We start from the raw sequence: 18,355 nt of genomic DNA, 5'->3' as shown, positions 1-18,355 counted from the left end.
CTCAAATCAGCAGCATTAGTAACAACGCGTGATGGGGGTGGGGGGGGAAGGAGCCACGGAGGAGCTGCAGCGGCACCGGCACGAGACAGACCACGACAAGAAGCCACAGGATCCTCCCAGCCACCGGGAAACAAATTCGGAGGGCTCGGAGCCAGTCCGTCATCCTTTTTCCACCTGCGCTAGGAATCATCCATCTCTATTTCGCCGTACTAGGCATTCCTAACAAGGGACGGGTGACTGTGATTTCCAGCAGAAGACAGCCGATGAGGTGCATGCTTTCCATGCACAGAAACAGAGAGGATTCCACCTCTCTTCCCCTGCTAGAAGGAACGCAGAGCGCACGGCAAGGCATGATTGCGCTCAAAGAGGCATGCCCCTGTTCCAAGAGAATCTTTCAAGGGGGAGGGGGTTGAAATGTCCAGCAGGATATTCTTCTGCTAAGAGGAATGCTGACAGCTGCAGGTGGAGCCACAAGACACGGGTCATGAGCCCCAAACTCCGTGGAAGTTTGTGCAGGGGGAAGCGGCTCTAGGAAGGGAGGGTAAAAAACGTGGCTGCCCCCTGGAGAGCTCTTTCGAGAGAATCAAGTGGTGGATGTGGGGGGGGCAAGGGGGGAGGTTCCTCCAGATGCAAGAACTTTCAACCAGCTCATTATGGTCCCCCCCCATTTTGCACATCACCGAGACGACCCTTCAACTTTCGCTTTGAGACTCCAAAGGAGGTATCCAAAGGAAGTGCAATGGTCTTTCCATGCACTCTCTCCCCCCCACTCACATACCCCCAAGAAAGAAAGAAAGAAAGAAAGAAAGAAAGAAAGAAAGAAAGAAAGAAAGAAAGAAAGAAAGAAAGAAAGAAAGAAAGAAAGAAAGAAAGAAAGAAAGAATTTAGATGTACCGCTCTCTATTTTGGCTGAAGCTGTAGCAGGCTGATCCAGCATACCCAACCGACGGCCCCAGTCCCCTGCCCGCATCCTGTTAGCTCAGCACCAGTTAACCCTTTGCCAAATCGCTGGGAATGAAGGAGGGGGGAAGGAAGGGAGCGAAAAGGCCCCCTTTCCAACCCCAGTAGCCTGGCATCGCCTCCCAAACCTCCCTGTCCAGAAAGCCACCCGTTCTTGCAAGACAGCCACCCACCTACTCATGTGCAATGTGCAATGACACCCCCACTCATGCCACAACCGAGCATCCCCGTTTCTTCCACAGCAGATCCGAACTAGCAACTACGGGAAACATTCCCCGATTGTGACAAGTTGCACAAAGCCACGGATCGCAGAGAGAGAGATGCATAGATAGCATAGAACAGAAGATGATAGATAGATAGATAGATAGATAGATAGATAGATAGATAGATAGATAGATAGATAGATAGATAGATAGATAGATAGATAGATAGATAGATAGATAGATAGATAGATAGATCTGCCTTTCCTCGCGCCGTGCCCCCAAATGCCCCGCGGCCAGCCCCGGTGCCTGTCCCTGCCTCGGAGCGCGAACATTTCCCCGCGCCGGGGACGGCGGCCGAGCGCCTGGAAAGAGTTTCCGACGGCGGCCGCTCGTCTTGCCTCGTCTGCAGCCGGGCTTTCCGCCTTCCCTTTCCCCCTTGCCATTCTTTGCCCGGGGAACTCCCGGGGACGAGCCCTGCAGATCGGGGGCGGGGGGTGGTCGGGGGTGGTCGGGGGTGGCGTGAGGTGGCAACGTCCAGGACCCCCGCTGCCCCCCCCAGCCCCAAAAAGGAGGGAGGCGGGGAGGGGGGGCTGCTTCGTCTCGCTTCGTCTCCCCCCCCGTCGAGGCGGCCGTCCCCGCGCGGGGTCTCACCTCGAGGTCGGTCCAGGCGGCGTCCGGGCTGCTGCACATGTCCCACGCCATCCAGCTCGGGAATGACGGCAGCGGCGCCGGCCGCCTCGGCTCCAGCGCGGCAGGCAGCGAATGGACGCGCAGGCGGCGGCGGCGGCAGCCCAATCGCCGGCCCGTCTCTGCTGCCGGGGCCCCGGACGGCACCTGGCTTACTACTCTCCCCAGTCACGTGGGCAGGCGCGGCGGAGGCTGGCCTGTCACTCACCCGGCGAGCGGCAGGCAGGCAGGCAGGCAGGCAGGCAGGGAGGGACGGGGGGGGGGGCAGAGTCCCGTGACGTCACGGCCGGAGGCAGACCGCCGCCACGGCGGCGAGAGGGAGAGAGGGGGGGACGGCGGCGGCGGGGGACGCCGGGCTCCGGTGGACCCCCGCCGGGGGCGGAGGGCGAACCGTAACCCCCCCCCCTTTCGCCTCTCCTTTGCCAAAGGAGCCGCAAGGCGCAAGTGGAAAAGAGACCGGGGGGGGGGGGCGGACCTGCATGCGCCGGAGAAGGCGCTCGCGCGATGCGCTTTTGCAGCCCGTCGTGCCTGGGAATGGCAAAATCGGAGGGGGCTGTGGGGAGGGGGGGCATTCCGCGCACGTCGGAAAATGCACTTTCAATATGCACTTTCCACGGGCATCGTGTGCTTGAAATGAGCATTGCTACCCGGAGGGGAAGCTACTTCTGAAGAGCATTATGCAACATGTGCAGAAGGAGCGGAGCCCTCTCGGGGTGCATTTTTTTTTATAAAAGAAGGAAACGCAAATCCGCTTGGAGGAGGACGGGAGCGGGGCGACCCCGCGCGCCGGTGACTTCCCGCTTCCCTGCAGGCGTGAAGCCGAAGCGCTGCTCTGTCCTGGCCGCGAATCCGGTTCGTCTGGCCGGTGTGTGCCTCGACTCGGGGCGCTTTTCTGCCGCCGCAGGCAGACGCGCACGGCCACCCGTCTGGATGTGACTCCCCTGGAGGCGGTAACGGGGTGGCGCTGGGCGCACTAGGGATGCCAGCCTCCAGGTGAGACCTGGGCAACCCCCTCCTTCCCCCCCCCTTCCCGAATTACAGCCCATCTCCAAACTATAAAGATCAGTTCCACCCCTAGACAGTGGCTGCTTTGCGGGGGGGGGGACTCTGTGGCATCGGACCCCATGGAGAGCCCTGTCCTCCCCAGGATCCACCCCCCAAATCTCCAGCAGTTTCCCAACCTGGATCTGGCAACCCTCGTGTACACAGTTTGGCAAACTTGCTTGCATAAATGACTTGGGGCTGTTGGTCTATGCCAGGGGTGGTCAATCTGTGGCCCTCCAGGTGTCCGTGGACTACAATTCCCATGAGCCCCTGCCAGCGAATGCTGGCAGGGGCTCATGGGAATTGTAGTCCACGGACACCTGGAGGGCCACAGATTGACCACCCCTGTTGCTTACATATAGTGAACAGGATCCAATGGATGTCGTTTCCATCCTGTTCAGGGAGCTTTCCTGGTGCCTGCCACCTGTTCAGCACCAGTGGGCAGAGCCAGCTAGCAAGGCTTCTGGCTGAAAACTGGAGGCTTGATTAACTGTTCCGATTTTTTTTATGTCACCTTGGCAGTAGCTTCCACCACAACGCAAGGTTCCGCACCGTATTACTGAACTTGAACAGTACTGAACCTCTGGTGGCTGGCTCCGCCTCCTGCGGCAGCCATTTCATGGCAGCCATTTTGTTGCTGAGCACACCGTGCTGTGTCAGCATTCCAAAGGTGTCCATATGCTCAAAACGTTTGGAGACCCCCTCCCTCAAGCTATGCTTCTGTCCTTTCTGGTAGAGTTTCCAGATTCTAAAACCCTAATGCATCAGTTATTGGATGCTGCGCTTTGTTATCCTATGATTCCATGTTGACCCTGCTGACTCACACCATGTAATCCGCCTTGCGTCCCAGGGAGAAAGGCAGATATAAATAACGTAAATCAATAACTAAACAGTCGATAACCTCTGGATTTCTATTGATTTAGGCCAGACTAGCTGCCTAGGTTTGCATATCTCTATGGGTGCATAACTCTCTGAGAATAACCGTACAGAATATCTCCTCTCTGAACCCATTGATTTCTGTGGGTTTCAACTGGTTGCCATGAGCTATCGGTCAAGACTGCTGATTGGAAATCTTAGAGCAGGTGGCAGGAACAAAATGCTTCTGCCTGTCAAAAGAATTACCTGGCAGGATCAGACCGAGGTCCACCTGCAGATTGAGGCTGCATTCTGCTACAGGCTTGTAAATAGATTGAGCAAGATGTTCCATGCTGCTTGTAGAACTCTAGCCACTGCAGGAGTCCTAAAAGACCTCAGTCCTGTGCAAAGTGACTCCCAAATCAATGGGAACAGCTCTGGAATCTTGTAAGCGGCCCATGGAGTTGCAAGCCAGTTTGGTTAAGAGTGGTGGTCTCTTATCTGGAGGACCAGGTTTGGTTCCCTAGTCCTACACGTGCAGCCAAGCTAGGTGTCCTAAGGTTTGTCAGAGCTCTCTTGTAACCTGCCATGATGAGCCATTGGGAGTGGTGGACAAGAAATCTAATAAATAATAATAATATTAATCTGTACTTCCAGAGCTGTTCTCTTAGAACTCTCTCAGCCACACCTACATCACAGGGTATTGTGGAGAGAGGAAAAAGTGTTTGTAAGCCTTTTGGAGACTCTTTCAGATAGTGAGATGTTGGGTATAAAAATTAGTTCTTCTCCCCTGTTGGGTCCCCAATGCTCAGAGATACAGTGCCTCTATACACGAAGGGTCCTTTTCGGTAGGCAGCACCCCCTTTATCTTCAGTATCTGTAGCACTGTCAAAGCAGGTGGGAGGGTATGTGTGCTTGCACAGAAACAAACTGCTTATGTGTTGTCCATCTGAACAAGAATAGAATGGTGCCCCAGAATATCTGGGGAACAACTAATGGTGTAACAAATTGCATGAATTTCCAAAACGTTAATGTGCATCAGATTCTCATCCTCTAACCAAGTACCTCTGGCTTACAGTCCTTCACAGTGAACGTCCCAACCCAAAAGTGGAGCATCTGTAAGGACTACCTTCTGTTGAGAAATGCCGAAGGAAATTCCCTGGGATAAATTCTCCTTAGAAGACCGCCATAATGAAGAATGTACGACAGGCCTGGAAATAGAGAAACTGTGCCATAAGGCATGAATGACAGCCCTATAGCAAGATAGAAACTACCTTATCCGTCTTCAAAGGAAAAAGAGTGGGACCCTCAAAAGGTAAGTCCTCAACATTAAACCTGGACTCCATAGGCAATGATGTTGATCTCAACCAAGATGGCACCTAGGTACAACAGAACTCACCATGGCACTCGTAGCCAAATCTGCAGAATGCCATCTCATGTTAACCTGCTGTTTTGAAACTAAAGAGAACCAGTGTTTATCTTCTGGCAGGAGTTCCAGGAAAGGAAGGATCCTCTCCCACAAGAAGAGCTGATTACTTGGCATGATTAGTTCATAATTAGTAATTTTGAGACCTAACGCTGCTGAAGAATATAGCTTTTGATTGAGGACATCCAGCTTCATTCCTTCCCTGTTGGTAGGAGTGAAGAGGAAGGCTTGATGGCCCCTCAGCCATCTTTGGTAACCAACAAGGATGGAGGAGGATGAGTTGTAAAATAATTAAAGGGTTCCTTTTTAATTGTATAAGAACGTTCTACCTGCCTTGAGAGAGGTTGGAGAGACACCAGCTTTTGGCACAGTTCCTGCATGGTGTCCTCAAGGCCCTCCAAGACCAGAAAAGCAATAATCCCAGGTGACTCTGAATCAAGACAACTCAAGTTCTTGTCTTTCAGATTATATTCTGAAGTCACTACTTCTGTCACAAGTGACTGGGCCATATGAACCATTTGATTCACAAACATGCAGAGATCCTCCATAGGAGACGCAGGTGACGGCTCTCCTACCCCCTAATTGGGATTCAAACATTGCTGCTGCTTCTCTGACTGAAGGCAACCTGTCTGAGATGGCCACTGACAGAGGATACAACACCTAATGAGGGCTGTGATCCAGACTTGCGTCCGTGGAACTTGCAAAATTGTCCCCCCCAAACCTCCAAATAAACCGGTTGCTTCATGTAGGGGTGTGAAGGCCACCACGTAGGTTGTTGAGGCTGTGCCCATGAAATTGTGGCCCTTTGTTCCATATCAGGTGGAACATGGTCCTATGGTATGCTGGCATCTCCATCCCTATTGGAGACACATCTGGAGAAGGGGTCCTGGGCTTTTGCAAGGCTGGTGTTGGCTTAGGATTGCCAATGAGGGCCTTATGTTGGGGAGCTGATTTGCGCTTTTCCTTCACTGTCCCTTTAGCCTTCTTCACTGGAGGCTCAGAAGAAGCACGATGAGGCCTTGGGTAGCGCAACTGAGATGAAATCTGATGAGACAAGGATCCAGGAGGTGGAACCACACGTGTCGATTCCAATGACAAAATTATGAGGTCTCTCCGGGGCCAACTTGGATGAAGGCTCCGAGGCTTTAAGGGCCTCCGCCCCCCCCCCCGAACACTGTCTTAAGTTTCAATGCCCTGTCCCCAATAGCTTTCATGGTGAACCCTTACATTGAAAACACTATGCCCTTCGCCCAGAGAGAACAGACAAAGGTTGTGTCCAGCTTTCTGGGTCACCTTTGATCCACATTAGCAGCACTGCTTCAAAGGGGCCTCCTGAGCCATGGGAGAAGCCAGCATGGCATCAACAGTCCATCCAAAGTTTCTTTCACTGGAGACTCTAAAACAGGGGTAGTCAAACTGCAGCCCTCCGGATGTCCATAGACTACAATTCCCAGGAGCCCCTGCCAGCATTCGCTGGCAGGGGCTCCTGGGAATTGTAGTCCATGGACATCTGGAGGGCCGCAGTTTGACTACCCCTGCTCTAAAAGCAGGACCTCCTTTGGTGGCAGCAGAGGAATCGAGAGCAAAGGGAGCGCTATTGCACGTGTGCATGTGGTCCCTGTGTGGAAACACGTTTTTGGCTCCAGCGCACAGCACCTGCTGGAGCTTTTTAGCTGCAAAGACAAATCTGATGTCCAGCCTGCTCATGCACAAGCCCATGTGGGACTGCACAGAAGATCAGTGATGAAACACCGGCGTTCCACTGACCATGAAATCCTGTGCCAAGTTAGTGCAGTTGAAGCTCATTGGTTTCAATTGGCTCACGCTGGGCCAACTCTGGCCTAGGATTGCACGGTAAAAAAATATCTTTTTTTTCCCTCCCTTCATTCCTTTGCAGGTGGCCACTGTTTTGTGATAACACTACCAAACGAACACCCAACAAACCAAAGTGACCACATTCCCCACAACAGGAAAAACAGGACTTTCCCCCTCTGCCCTGAGTCTTACGCTTGCTTTTCTCTCCCTCTATTTTTAAAGATTAAAAACTGTGCTTTTAATTAGCTGTGTGCCACCGTCTCTCTTACAAATTCTCCATGTGAGATCAGGCATGCTGGGCTACTAGTTAGAGGCGCACAACCATAATGGATTGTGCTTCTTCATTATGAAATATTCATTCCGATTGTCATTTGCAAATCTGAGTGTTTTAAATGCTAAATGAGATACAATTATTATCCAGCAACACAGAGGAGAATTGATAGACATGGAGCTCCGATTCTTAAAATAGACCCACGTATATACATCCCCAGCTACCCTGTCCGTAACTTACCCTTTAACCATTTGTGACCCTTTTATTACTTTGGTTCCCAGATGCTGGAAGAAAACTGATAAACGTGAACAGCTCTCTGGCTTCTGTTTACATTGTAGATCACACTCTTCTTTCATAGCCAAATTATTTTTTTGAAAGGACACTTTTCTCCAGCTTTATAAAGCAAAACAAAACACAATGACTATAAAGAAGCCACTATGCCCCCCCCCCATGTATTCCTTCCAAATTATATGCTGATTTAATGATAACATGGCAGTAAATCATTAAAATCTGGGGCAAATGGAGAGGAAGAAGAGATGTTTTTTATAGCCCACTATAGAATCTCTGCCTTAAGGAGTTTCAGATCACTTTACAATCACCTTCCCCTTTTGACAACTGGCCCCTTCTGAGGCTGGGTGGGGCTGAGAGGTTCTCCACTGGGACTGGCCCAAGGTCACCTGGTTGGCTTCTTGCAGAGGAGAGGAACCCAACCCAATTCTCCAGATTCTCTCTTCACAACCACGCTAACTCAAAGGACGCTTCCTCTTCATAGAGAACCCCTTAGTGTGAAGAAAAGTCCAGCTTCGCCTGACACAATGAAAGTAAGTGGATTTTTATTAATTATTATCAGAAGATCGATGCCTGGTGAAGTAATAATCCGCCATTGCCTACTTGTAATTGTGTTCAGCGACAGCACCCAATCCGTCCCTCGTTTGTTTGTTTTTTATTATTATTTAGGTTCCATTCACACCTTTTATAGAAACGTATTTAGACTAGTGCATTTTAGATTGCTTTTTGGGGTGGGTGGGTAGTATTTTGACCTGGGCATGTTGTTTCTATTTTCTACCATTCCATTTCACTGCTTTTCTGTCAAATTAGCAAGTTAACTGACAAAATCGATAACCACAAACTTAGATGTGATTCAGAATTGATGTGGTGTGTGTGTGTGTGTGTGGGGGGGGGGAGGTTTCCTGGGTATGCTCATCTCAAAGTCATATCATAGAGGAATACTATCAGCAATCTAGACCAGGCTTTCTCACAAAGGATTTCAAGAAACTTTAGGGCATGGGTGGGCACACTGTGGCCCTCCAGATGTCCATGGACTACAATTCCCATGAGCCATGGGGCTACAATTCCATGAGCGAATTCTGGCAGAGGTTCATGGGGATTGTAGTCCATGGACATCTGGAGGGCCACAGTTTGCCCACCCCTGCCTTAGGGTTTCTTGGTAGCCATAGAAGGGTTTCCTGAATGGGCCGGAGCTAATATGTAATTTGTTAAACATTATCAGGTGATTGGGCTATATATGGTCATGTCAACCCACCCACCCCCTCCCAAAATGGCCCATGGTGGGCCTGGAGGGGGTAGGAAGGGAAGGGGCTCCAAGTGGGCATGTAGACAGTGATTCTTCCCAACCATATTCTGCAGAATCGCACAACTTCTGCGGTTTCTCGAATCCTAAAGAACGATCCAGGGGTTTCTCAGCAGTAAAGAAGTTGAGAAAGGCTAGTCTAGACTCTTCCCCTCCCCCTTAGACCAGATCACAAAACGAATTAAACTAAAAACATCAGAATTTATAGCATTTCTATCATACTTCAGCTCCAAGGGTACTAGAAAAACAGTAGATGTCCACAGAACTGTAGAGACTCCAATGGAAGATGCTCGGCACTCTGAAAGCACCCTTTCTGCCTCCTCTTCCTGGCCGCTCCAATTGTTTTTTTCCTTCCATCACCAGAACCATATTTCCTTGAGAAGAACAGGGGAAGAGAGGAATTGCCTCCAGAATCATTCTCCCAGGCAGTTTCTTCACTATTTGAGTTTGCAAGTGTGTTAAAGTTAATTGAGCACCACTAAAGTACAGCGAAATCCATTAAGCGCTGCTTCCTTTTACTGTCCACCAGATGGCACTGATGTGTCTGCAGAGCTGCTGTAAGAGATGTGCTCCCATTCAAGAAGCAGGCAAATAATCACAATCATGATGTGAGACTCTGCAACACAAACGATCCCAGGCTGTCGATTCAGCGATGAGCGTTGCAAAACTCTCCGTTTTATTTCTCCTATTCGACCACAGCCTTCCAAGCAGGCCCATTTATTCAAAACGCATTTTGTACAGGGCCTGATCATTACCGTAACAATAAATAGGGAATCTATTATTTTTATTAAGCAGGCTCCTGTTCATCTGCCTGATTTTTAGATGCAGCTTCAAAATCAGAGGGCTGAGCCGCGTTTCATGCTCATTTGACTCACAGTCCAAAGTGGAAATATCGGCTACCTCTTTTTCCATCTGGCTGGAGTCAAGCACCCCTCTGTCCTCATTTTTCCAGCCAGGGCACCTATGCTGTGCAGGAACCAGAGACATGACACCATAACAACAGTCAGCACATCACAATAACAGCAACCTGATTGCACTCAGTTCGTTGTGATTGGAGGTGTGCGCATTCCCTGCAAGTGGTGAATCCAGAATGCATTCCGGCACAACTGGCTGAGAAGCCCAGCTTTCATTTTCAAATGACCCCAAAAGCGAGTTTCCCATCCTCGTTTCGGGGGAGGACAGTGAAAAAATACAGGCTACGAATACCTGAAATTCTGTTTGGCTTTAATTATAATTTATAGACTGCCACTCAGCAAAGACAGGATCGGAGCAGTTACCAACAATAGTACGCATTTAGAACTCTAAAACTCCAAAAGCATAATAAAATACAATTTATTCCATTGCCAGCAAACTTGCAAATTCAGTGGTTATAGTGGTAATAAAAATCTCCCCTATAATGGGGAGCCTCATATACAGAGATTAGAGGAAAGGAGGAAGGTTCCTAGTACTTCTGGGTCGGGCCAACCTTAACCTTAGGCCTGGGGGAAGAGCACCACAGGCCCTGTGGAACTTTGAGGGCATTTGCACACATTGTTCAGATTGTGTTATGCCAGCTGAATGGTTTAACGCTAAATATAATCGCACTATATTTTATATATTATTTTTATTATATATAAATATATAATTTTGCTGTCTCACTCTTCTCCGCCACCATTTCGTGCTTCTCCCCCAACACAAGTGCTGCTTGAAGTGGTGGAAGAGAGCAACGTGCTTTAAATGCAACTCTCTTCTGCCTGTCAATCAAGCCAGTCAGCCAATCCGCTTTCCCCATGCTTTAAAGCAGCGGTAGTCAACCTGTGGTCCTCCAACCTGTGGTCCTCCTGCATTTGCTGGCAGTGGCTCATGGGAATTATAGTCCATGAACATCTCGAGGACCACAGGTTGACTACTCCTGCTTTAAAGGCCCTGCAATGCTTGCTAATTTTTTTTAATTCAATACTTCTCCGTTGAAACGCCTATGCAGCTAATCGTAGATGCATAGTGCTTCTTTATTGCCACTTCTTTTAACAATGAATCTCATTCCTGATTGGGGGGGGGGGAAGCTTAGAGAAGCATGCTTTGTGCTACAATTGGGGGGGTTGGCTTTGCCTGCACACTTGTATGCTTATTCATTGCTCCAGGCAGTATGCTTAAAAAAAATAAAACTCCCGTCCCCGGGAGAGGGAGACAGGTGTGAGGGCAGTGCATTGGAGGTAGATATAGTGCTTCCTCGCCTCCATAAATATTTTTGCTGGTGGCCTGCTGGTTGCTCTCCATTAGCTAGCGCTACATATGTTGGTGAATCCACTTTTTGGGATTCACTGATTAGTGCTTTAAAATGGAGGATGTAGCCAGCTGTTTACTGCCCAGGCGCTGCATGTTGGCGACCTCATATGGAGGGGGCGGAATATAGCAACAATGATAGGTAAGCATTTAACTATTTTTAACAGGCGTGGAAATCCCCTGACAGTTCAGTCAGGGCCTGGATTTCAACAGGCAACTCATTCCACCAGGCAGTGAGGCTCCATAACATCAGCAGGGATTCAAATCTGGATTTCCAGGATCCTAGCCCAGCACTTCAATCACCGCTCCACTCCTGCTGTCAATAAAGAAATATTCTTGCATGCCTATGAGGAGAAGGGGGAAACGCTGTCTGTTTGGGTAGGCACGGTGGCAATGCTGAGTGGTTCAGCTTGTCCGGGATTTAAAAAAATAGGAAGGAAAGCAACCAACCCAATAGGGCAGAAATATCACACAACAGGAGTTCAGAGTAGAATACCAGCAGAAACAAAGAAACAAAGGAAGAACAGCACATTTTCTTTTAAACATAATGTTGTAAATAAATATTTATTTATTCATTCATTCATTATTTTTATTTATATACCGCCACTCTACAAAGATTCATGGCGGGTCACACAAAAACAATTAAAAACCCTAATAAAATCAATCATAAATCCCCAGTACCATTAAAACCCATAAAACGGTGTCATAATCCCCAATCCTTCCCCCAACTACAGTCAACCATCACAGTTACAGGATCACAGAGTGGTATAGCACTGGCTGGAGGAAGGGCCCCAGTTATCCCTGAAACCTGGCCTCAACCAAAGATCTCGTGGAATAGCTCAGTTTTACAGGCCCTGTGGAACTGAGACAGCTCCATCAGGGCCCTCAGTTTTTCCGGAAGCTCATTCTACCAGGTCGGTGCCAGGACTAAAGAAGCCCTGGCCCAGGTTGAGGCCAGGCATGCTTCTCTGTGGCCGGGGACCACAAGTAGATTCTCACCCACAGAATGAAGAACCCTGTGGGGGGCATAAGCAGACAGGTGGTCCTTTAAGGTTAATACCAAAACTTTGAATCTGACCCAAGCCACAACCAATGCAGCGGCTTCAGGAGAGGCTGAATATGGGCTCTCCAAGATGTTCCAGTGAGGACCCTGGCAGCTGCATTTTGTACCAGCTGTAATTTCCGGGTCAAAGACAAGGGTAGGCCCACATAGAGCGAGGCACAGTAATCTAATCTGGAGATGACTGTTGCATGGATCACTGTAGCCAGACAGACTGAGGGCAGGTAGGGCACTCATAGCCTTGCCTGGCAAAGATGGTAAAATGCCATGTGAGCGATAGCTGTGACTGGGCCTCCATCAAAACAGAGGTATCCAGAATCACACCCAAATTTCTGGCCGAGGTCATGATGTTAAGCTGCACCCCTGCTAGAGTGGGTAAACGCGCTTCCTGTCCAGCCTCCATTCTGCCCAGCCACAGGACCTCCATCTTGGAGTTTCAGGTGACTCTGCTTTAACCATCCAGCAACCATTTCCAAGCATCTGGCTAATGTATCCAGGGGGAGGGGGGAGTCCGGACAGCCATCCAATAGGAGATAGACCTGGGTGTCATCTATATATTTGGGACATCCCAGCCCATAACTCCGAACCAGCTGGGCCAGACAGCGCATAAAGATGTTGAATAATGTAGGGGAGAGTAATGTCCCCTGTGGGACCCCACAAGGGAGTCGATAGCGGCACGATAACTCCTGCCCAACAGCCACCCTCTGTGCCTGGTTCTGGAGAAAGGAGTAGAGCCATTGAAGGGCTGTCCCACGAAACCTGGCCCCGGTGAGGTGGTGGGCCAACAACTTGTGGTTGACTATGTCAAATGCAGCTGACAGGGTTTCCTGAATGGGTCGGAGTTAATAAATTTGCAATACATTTCTTAAATTTGTTAAACATTTATCGGTTGACCCATTCACCTCTCCCCAACAATACTGAATTTTTGAAGCAGGTGCATTAGAGCAGGCTTTCTCAACCAGGGGTTTGTGGAACCCTGATTTTTCTTGGCTTTCCCAAATGGGTGGGAGTTCCTTCCTTCCTTCCTTCCTTCCTTCCTTCCTTCCTTCCTTCCTTCCTTCCTTCCTTCCTTCCTTCCTTCCTTGCTTCCTTCCTTCCTTCCTTCCTTCCTTCCTTCCTTCCTTCCTTCCTTCCTTCCTTCCTTCCTTCCTTCTATATGCATACATTTATATTTATTTATACATATTTATATAACATTTGTTAAACATTCATGAGTTGATATGACCATATATGGTCATGTTGATCCACCCACTGCCAGAAACAGCCAATGACGGGCCTGGAAGGGGTGGGAAGGGGAGAGGCTCCAGGTGGGCATGTACACAGCTATGCCACCCATCCATATTCTGAATGATCGCGCCACGCATCTGGGGTTTCTCGAAGCCCGAATAATGTTTCAGGGGTTTCTCAACGGTCAAAACCTTGAGAAAGGCTGCATTCACCTTTTTTAGAAACTGTGTTCCAACCAACTAATGTGGGACAAACAGCTGCTTCCAATGTTGTGCTCCTGTTGATACCTTTTCTAGTGCCCATCGAGGGTTTTTAGGAGTGGGTGGAGCCAGGGAGAAGTTTTCCCCAGCAAGGATTTGCACTGCGATCCTGAAGTGAAGCTGTGGCAATCCTTTGGTGGCTGGCTCCACCTCCTGTGGCAGCCATTTTATGGCAGCCATGTTGTTGCTGCAGCCACCATGCCGTGCCAGAATTCTATGCCAGAAAGGTGCCTGCTGGTTCAAAAAGGTTGTCATACAATTTTCTGTAAACAAAAAAATGTGGTTTTATCCAACAACACTGCATCTTTCAAGCCATATTATCAAGGCCTGCAAATAAGAATTGTCCCGCTTCAATTTATAATAAGCGTGTAAAAGGCCAGCCAATATTCATTTCACTTGTGCCCAAAAGACTAGTTCTCCCAAAGCTGTTTTTTTCCCCTTTTCAGCCTCTTGTGGGATATTTGACCCTAGTCCTCCTGCATATACAGACAGGTACTTGTGATAGAGCACTGATTGATTGTGGCAAGCGAAACCATTTCAGCCACAGCTCCTCTGTGAAAAAATGTGTCTGCAGTCCAAAGCACAACGGCCTCTGTAGGGATCACTGTTCTGTCCCAAGAAGCTTCTTACCTGGCCTTTGGCAACCCTTTGGATTTTAAGCCAGGTCCAGAAAATGTTTCCCTACTTTTTCAGATTCACAGCAGAAGTGTGTGTGTGGAGGATCATTTAAGCAGATCTTTTGAGAGATAGAGATGGCCCAGACTTCATTTATTTGTGGATCTGACATTTAACACCTTAGCTCTTGCTCAGGTCATGTCCACCATAACTGAGATGTTCTTCTTGCTAGGTGACTCTGACCTCTTTCCAAAGCCTGTCCAACTGTGAAGTCTGTCTGTGTGCCAATACATCTCCCAACCCTCTCTGCTGGAGACCATCGTGGCTGCTGAGACTACAGAAGTTGGTGTTGAACTCATGAAGCCGCCATATACTGGATCAGACCCTTTTGAGAGATAGAGATGGTCCAGATTTCATTTATTTGTGGATCTGACATTTAACACCTCAGCTCTTGCTCAGGTCATGTCCACCAGAGATGTTCTTCCTGCTAGGTGACTCTGACCTCTTTCCAAAGCCTGACAAACTGTGAAGTCTGTCTGTGTGCCAATACATCTCCCAACCCTCTCTGCTGGAGAACATCATGTCTGCTGAGACTACAGAAGGTGGTGTTGAACTCATGAAGCCGCCATATACTGAATCAGACCCTCAGTCCACTAAAGTCAGTATTGTCTACTCAGACTGGCAGCCGCTCTCCAGGGTCTCAGACTTTCACATCACCTACTGCCAGATTTTTTAACTGGAGATCCCAGGGATTGAACCTGGGACCTTCTGCATGCCAAGCAGATGTTCTACCACTGAGCCGCAGTTCCTCCACTTTGTTTCTGTGATATATCTGGGAACACAGAATGCCTTAATGCAAGCTCCAAATGGCCTGCAACAGAATCAGTTCTTCATCTAAGCACCACATTAAAACACACATATGGTGTTGTAACTGAAGGACTCCACAGAAGACACAACCACTTTCTTTCCATCACTTCCATAGTTGGATATGTTTTCCCAACTGTGAATGCTTATGCTACTGTGACCTGGATAGATGATTCAACCTCACCCAGGCTTATCAGATCTCAAAAACTCAGCAGGGTCAGCACTGACTGGTACTAACATGGGAGACCACCAAGGAACACCCTGGTTGCTCCTCAGACACCATCCATGGCAAACCACCCCTGTGCTTCTCATCTTTAAAATCCAGTGTGGTTGCCATATGTCAGCTGCAAGTCAACAGCTTTTTCCACCATCATGCTAGGTTTCCCAACCATGGCAGACAACTTCCTACTCTTGCTCCCCATTGCCCATGCTAGATCTATTGCACAGCAGGAGAAGATGGGGAATGGCATCACAAGTGCCATCATGTAATGGTTTCTGTGATGCTCTAGGAGTTTCCCCAAATCTCTATGGTCTTCACTATACAGACTGGAGGAATTCCTAGAACACTAGGGATGTCGCAACATCACTTCTGGCTCATACCCAGAAATGGCATCGTTGCATGTGCAACACTACTCCTCCCCATCTCTGAATCCAAATCTCCAGGGAGTTGCAGCTCCATCCATACTCTATGACCAAAGCCATTCCATACCATAACCCTACAACAGGCTTTCTCAACCTGGATTTTGTGAAACCCTGGGGTTTCTTGACAACTCTGGAAGGGTTTCCTGAATGGGTGTGATTTTTTAAAATATTTTTTTTCATCTGTTAAACATTTATCACGATATGTCCATAGATGGCCATGTTGATCCACCCTCTCCCAAAATGGCCAATGATGGGCCTGGAGGGGAAGAAGGGTGGGGGCCCCAGTTGGGCATGTACACAGCTTTGCTTTCCAGTCATATTCTGTACAATCATGCTACTTCTGAGGTTTTTCCAAGGCTGAAGAATGTTTTAGAGGTTTCTCAATGGTAAAAAAAAAAATGGAGAAAGGCTGTCTTACACGGTTATTCTAATAAAAACGTTTAGTTTGAGGACAAGAACAGTGCAATGCAGGCCTAAACAGAATTACTCTCTTTAAAGCCCACTGAAATCAGAGGGTTTAGAAGGGCATGATTCTGCTTAGGGTCGCACTCTTAGAAAATGCCATGTAAAAGTCAGAGTTTGCTGTAGATCTAAATATTTCTGGGCACATCCCTTAATATTTTTAACCCTCCTAATTATTGTTATTAATAAACACGACCCACAGCATCAACGCACAACCATCAATATTACATAGAGACACATGTTATATTTGCTCCTGTGTTTTGCAAACAGAAGAAACATCCCCCAGTATTCACATTTCCCAGAGATACTTTCAGGCCCACTTCTCTAATGATTGATTTTATTTCCCCTATGGCAGGGGTAGTCAAACTGCGGCCCTCCAGATGTCCATGGACATCTGGAGGGCCGCAGTTTGACTACCCCTGCCCTATGGCATAGTGTGTAGAATGGCCAGGAGATCTGAGGATGGTCTGGCAGCCAACCAAGAGATGTTGGGGGGTTTGCCATTGCCTGCCTCTGCATGGAGGTCTCCTTGGAGGTCTCCCATCCAAATACTAGCCAGGGTCAACCCTGCTCAGTTCCCAATATCTGATGAGCTCCCAAAGTATCCAGGTGCTTCCCAAGCTAGAGCTGGCAATCTTATCCGAAGGTCACCCAGAGAGTTTCATGGCAGAACGGGGACTTCCATCTGGGTCTCCAAAATTCCAGTTCCGCACTATTCTGAATTACAGCTTTTCCTACAGTAGAAAAGAAGTAAGAGTCCAGGAGCATCTTAGAGACTCACTAGGCTTGTGGCCGGGCAGGAGCCTTCAGGAGCCACTGGTCTCTTCTTCCCTTCTCCTGCCACAGACAGATACCCATCTTGATTGATCACTCTTTCCTACAGGAAGAAGCCCCACGTTCACCTGCAAACAGCGCTACCGAAGGATTGCAACTTTCGCGGGTCAGTTCATTAATTAAGCAGATTGCTGTTTGCAGCAGAGCATTTTCATTGCTCTTCTTGGAATTTATGTTCAAAACACATGAACTGAAAAATCAAAAGAAGGCACACAGGCGTTCCCAGAAAAGCTTCCTTTTCATTTTCTAAACCAGTCCCTCTAATTCTTCTAACACTCTTTGAGGTGGGACGGGGGGGACCTTGCTTAGAAAAAACTATGTTGGTATTTATTGCTCATCATCCAAAAGAATTCCTCCTCCATAAAAACCGGCTGCTCCCCAGCGGCTGGATGTTTGAGAGCTGCTTCAAAGGCACAAAGCCACTTGCGGAAATAGCATAGCTAGCCAGTCTTTCTGCCAAGCTGCCAGGGAAGTGAATCGCCCTCCCCTCCAAGCCAGCATCCAGGCCTCTCGGGACAGGTCTCCCTCCAGGTGAAATGTTACAGCCGGCAACAATTGAAATCAAGTTTTCACACAGACTTGCTTTTCTGTCTCCCTCACCACCAAAACTCCTGCAGAGGCTGATGCCATTGAAGACTACCTGTTGTGTTGGGCCTACTCAAAAAGAAGAAATGGGGGGAGGATCTCTGGGCCCGAAGCGTCCGTTTCTGAGTGGGATTGATTTGGACCTGACAATTTGCCAAGGGAACTGCACAATGATGCAACTAATCCTTTAACTTGGTGCACGTATGCAAGTATTATTTATTTACGTGTGGCATAGCGAGGAGATCCAAGGATGGTCGTGCAGACAGGCAGGGGATGTTTGGGAGTGGTTTGCCATTGCCTGCCTCTGCGTCATGACCCCTAGCATTCCTTGGGGGAATTACCACTCCAATCCTAGTGGTCTCCCATCTAAACAGTCATCTAGGTCAGCCCTGCTTAGGTGCTGAGATCTGACAGGATAAGGCTTGACTGGACTATCCAGGGTGTAGTATGCATGGAGCTTTATACCCGGTCCGAGTCCCAGTGAATCCCTCCCATCTGCACTGAATTCGAATTCCATTTTGATTTGGGGCACTTCAGATTTTCCCTCTGCAACATGTCTGATTGAACCAGAGTGACTCTGCCTTTCTCCCTCAATATTTTGGAGCGGATATAAGCCTTGATATTTGAAAAATCAGCATCAGGAAGTGTGCAGATTCCTGCTTTGTGCAAATTAACTTCCTTCTCTGTGCCTG

The 18,355-nt window shown here is 48.6% G+C and overlaps 1 protein-coding gene and 1 long non-coding RNA gene across 4 annotated transcripts in view; one reads left to right on the top strand and one right to left on the bottom strand.

Annotated features, from left to right (window-relative positions):
• Positions 1-18,355, bottom strand: part of PPARGC1A (PPARG coactivator 1 alpha) — a 762,252-nt gene that overhangs the window by 141,592 nt on the left and 602,305 nt on the right. The window contains exon 1 of one of the 2 annotated variants that reach the window (XM_077301525.1): positions 1,815-2,008. The exons of the other annotated variant lie outside the window; for it this stretch is intronic. Coding sequence (XP_077157640.1) covers positions 1,815-1,865 — 51 coding nt within the window. The 5' untranslated portion in view covers positions 1,866-2,008. Of the gene's footprint in view, positions 1-1,814; positions 2,009-18,355 lie in introns of those variants that run through there. 2 annotated transcript variants of the gene reach the window in all.
• Positions 2,170-16,556, top strand: LOC143819690 (uncharacterized). 2 transcript variants are annotated; one of them, XR_013225041.1, is made up of 4 exons: positions 2,170-2,843; positions 4,838-5,064; positions 7,073-8,082; positions 14,509-16,556. It is a non-coding gene; the product is annotated as an uncharacterized LOC143819690 (long non-coding RNA). The 2 variants fall into 2 exon arrangements; XR_013225042.1 differs by having other exon boundaries at positions 4,828-5,064.

The sequence above is a fragment of the Paroedura picta genome, chromosome 10 (genome assembly GCF_049243985.1).
Source record: "Paroedura picta isolate Pp20150507F chromosome 10, Ppicta_v3.0, whole genome shotgun sequence".
Lineage (NCBI taxonomy): Eukaryota > Metazoa > Chordata > Lepidosauria > Squamata > Gekkonidae > Paroedura > Paroedura picta.
Note: the sequence above shows the minus strand (reverse complement) of the source record. Positions and strands in the feature narration are given on the sequence as shown.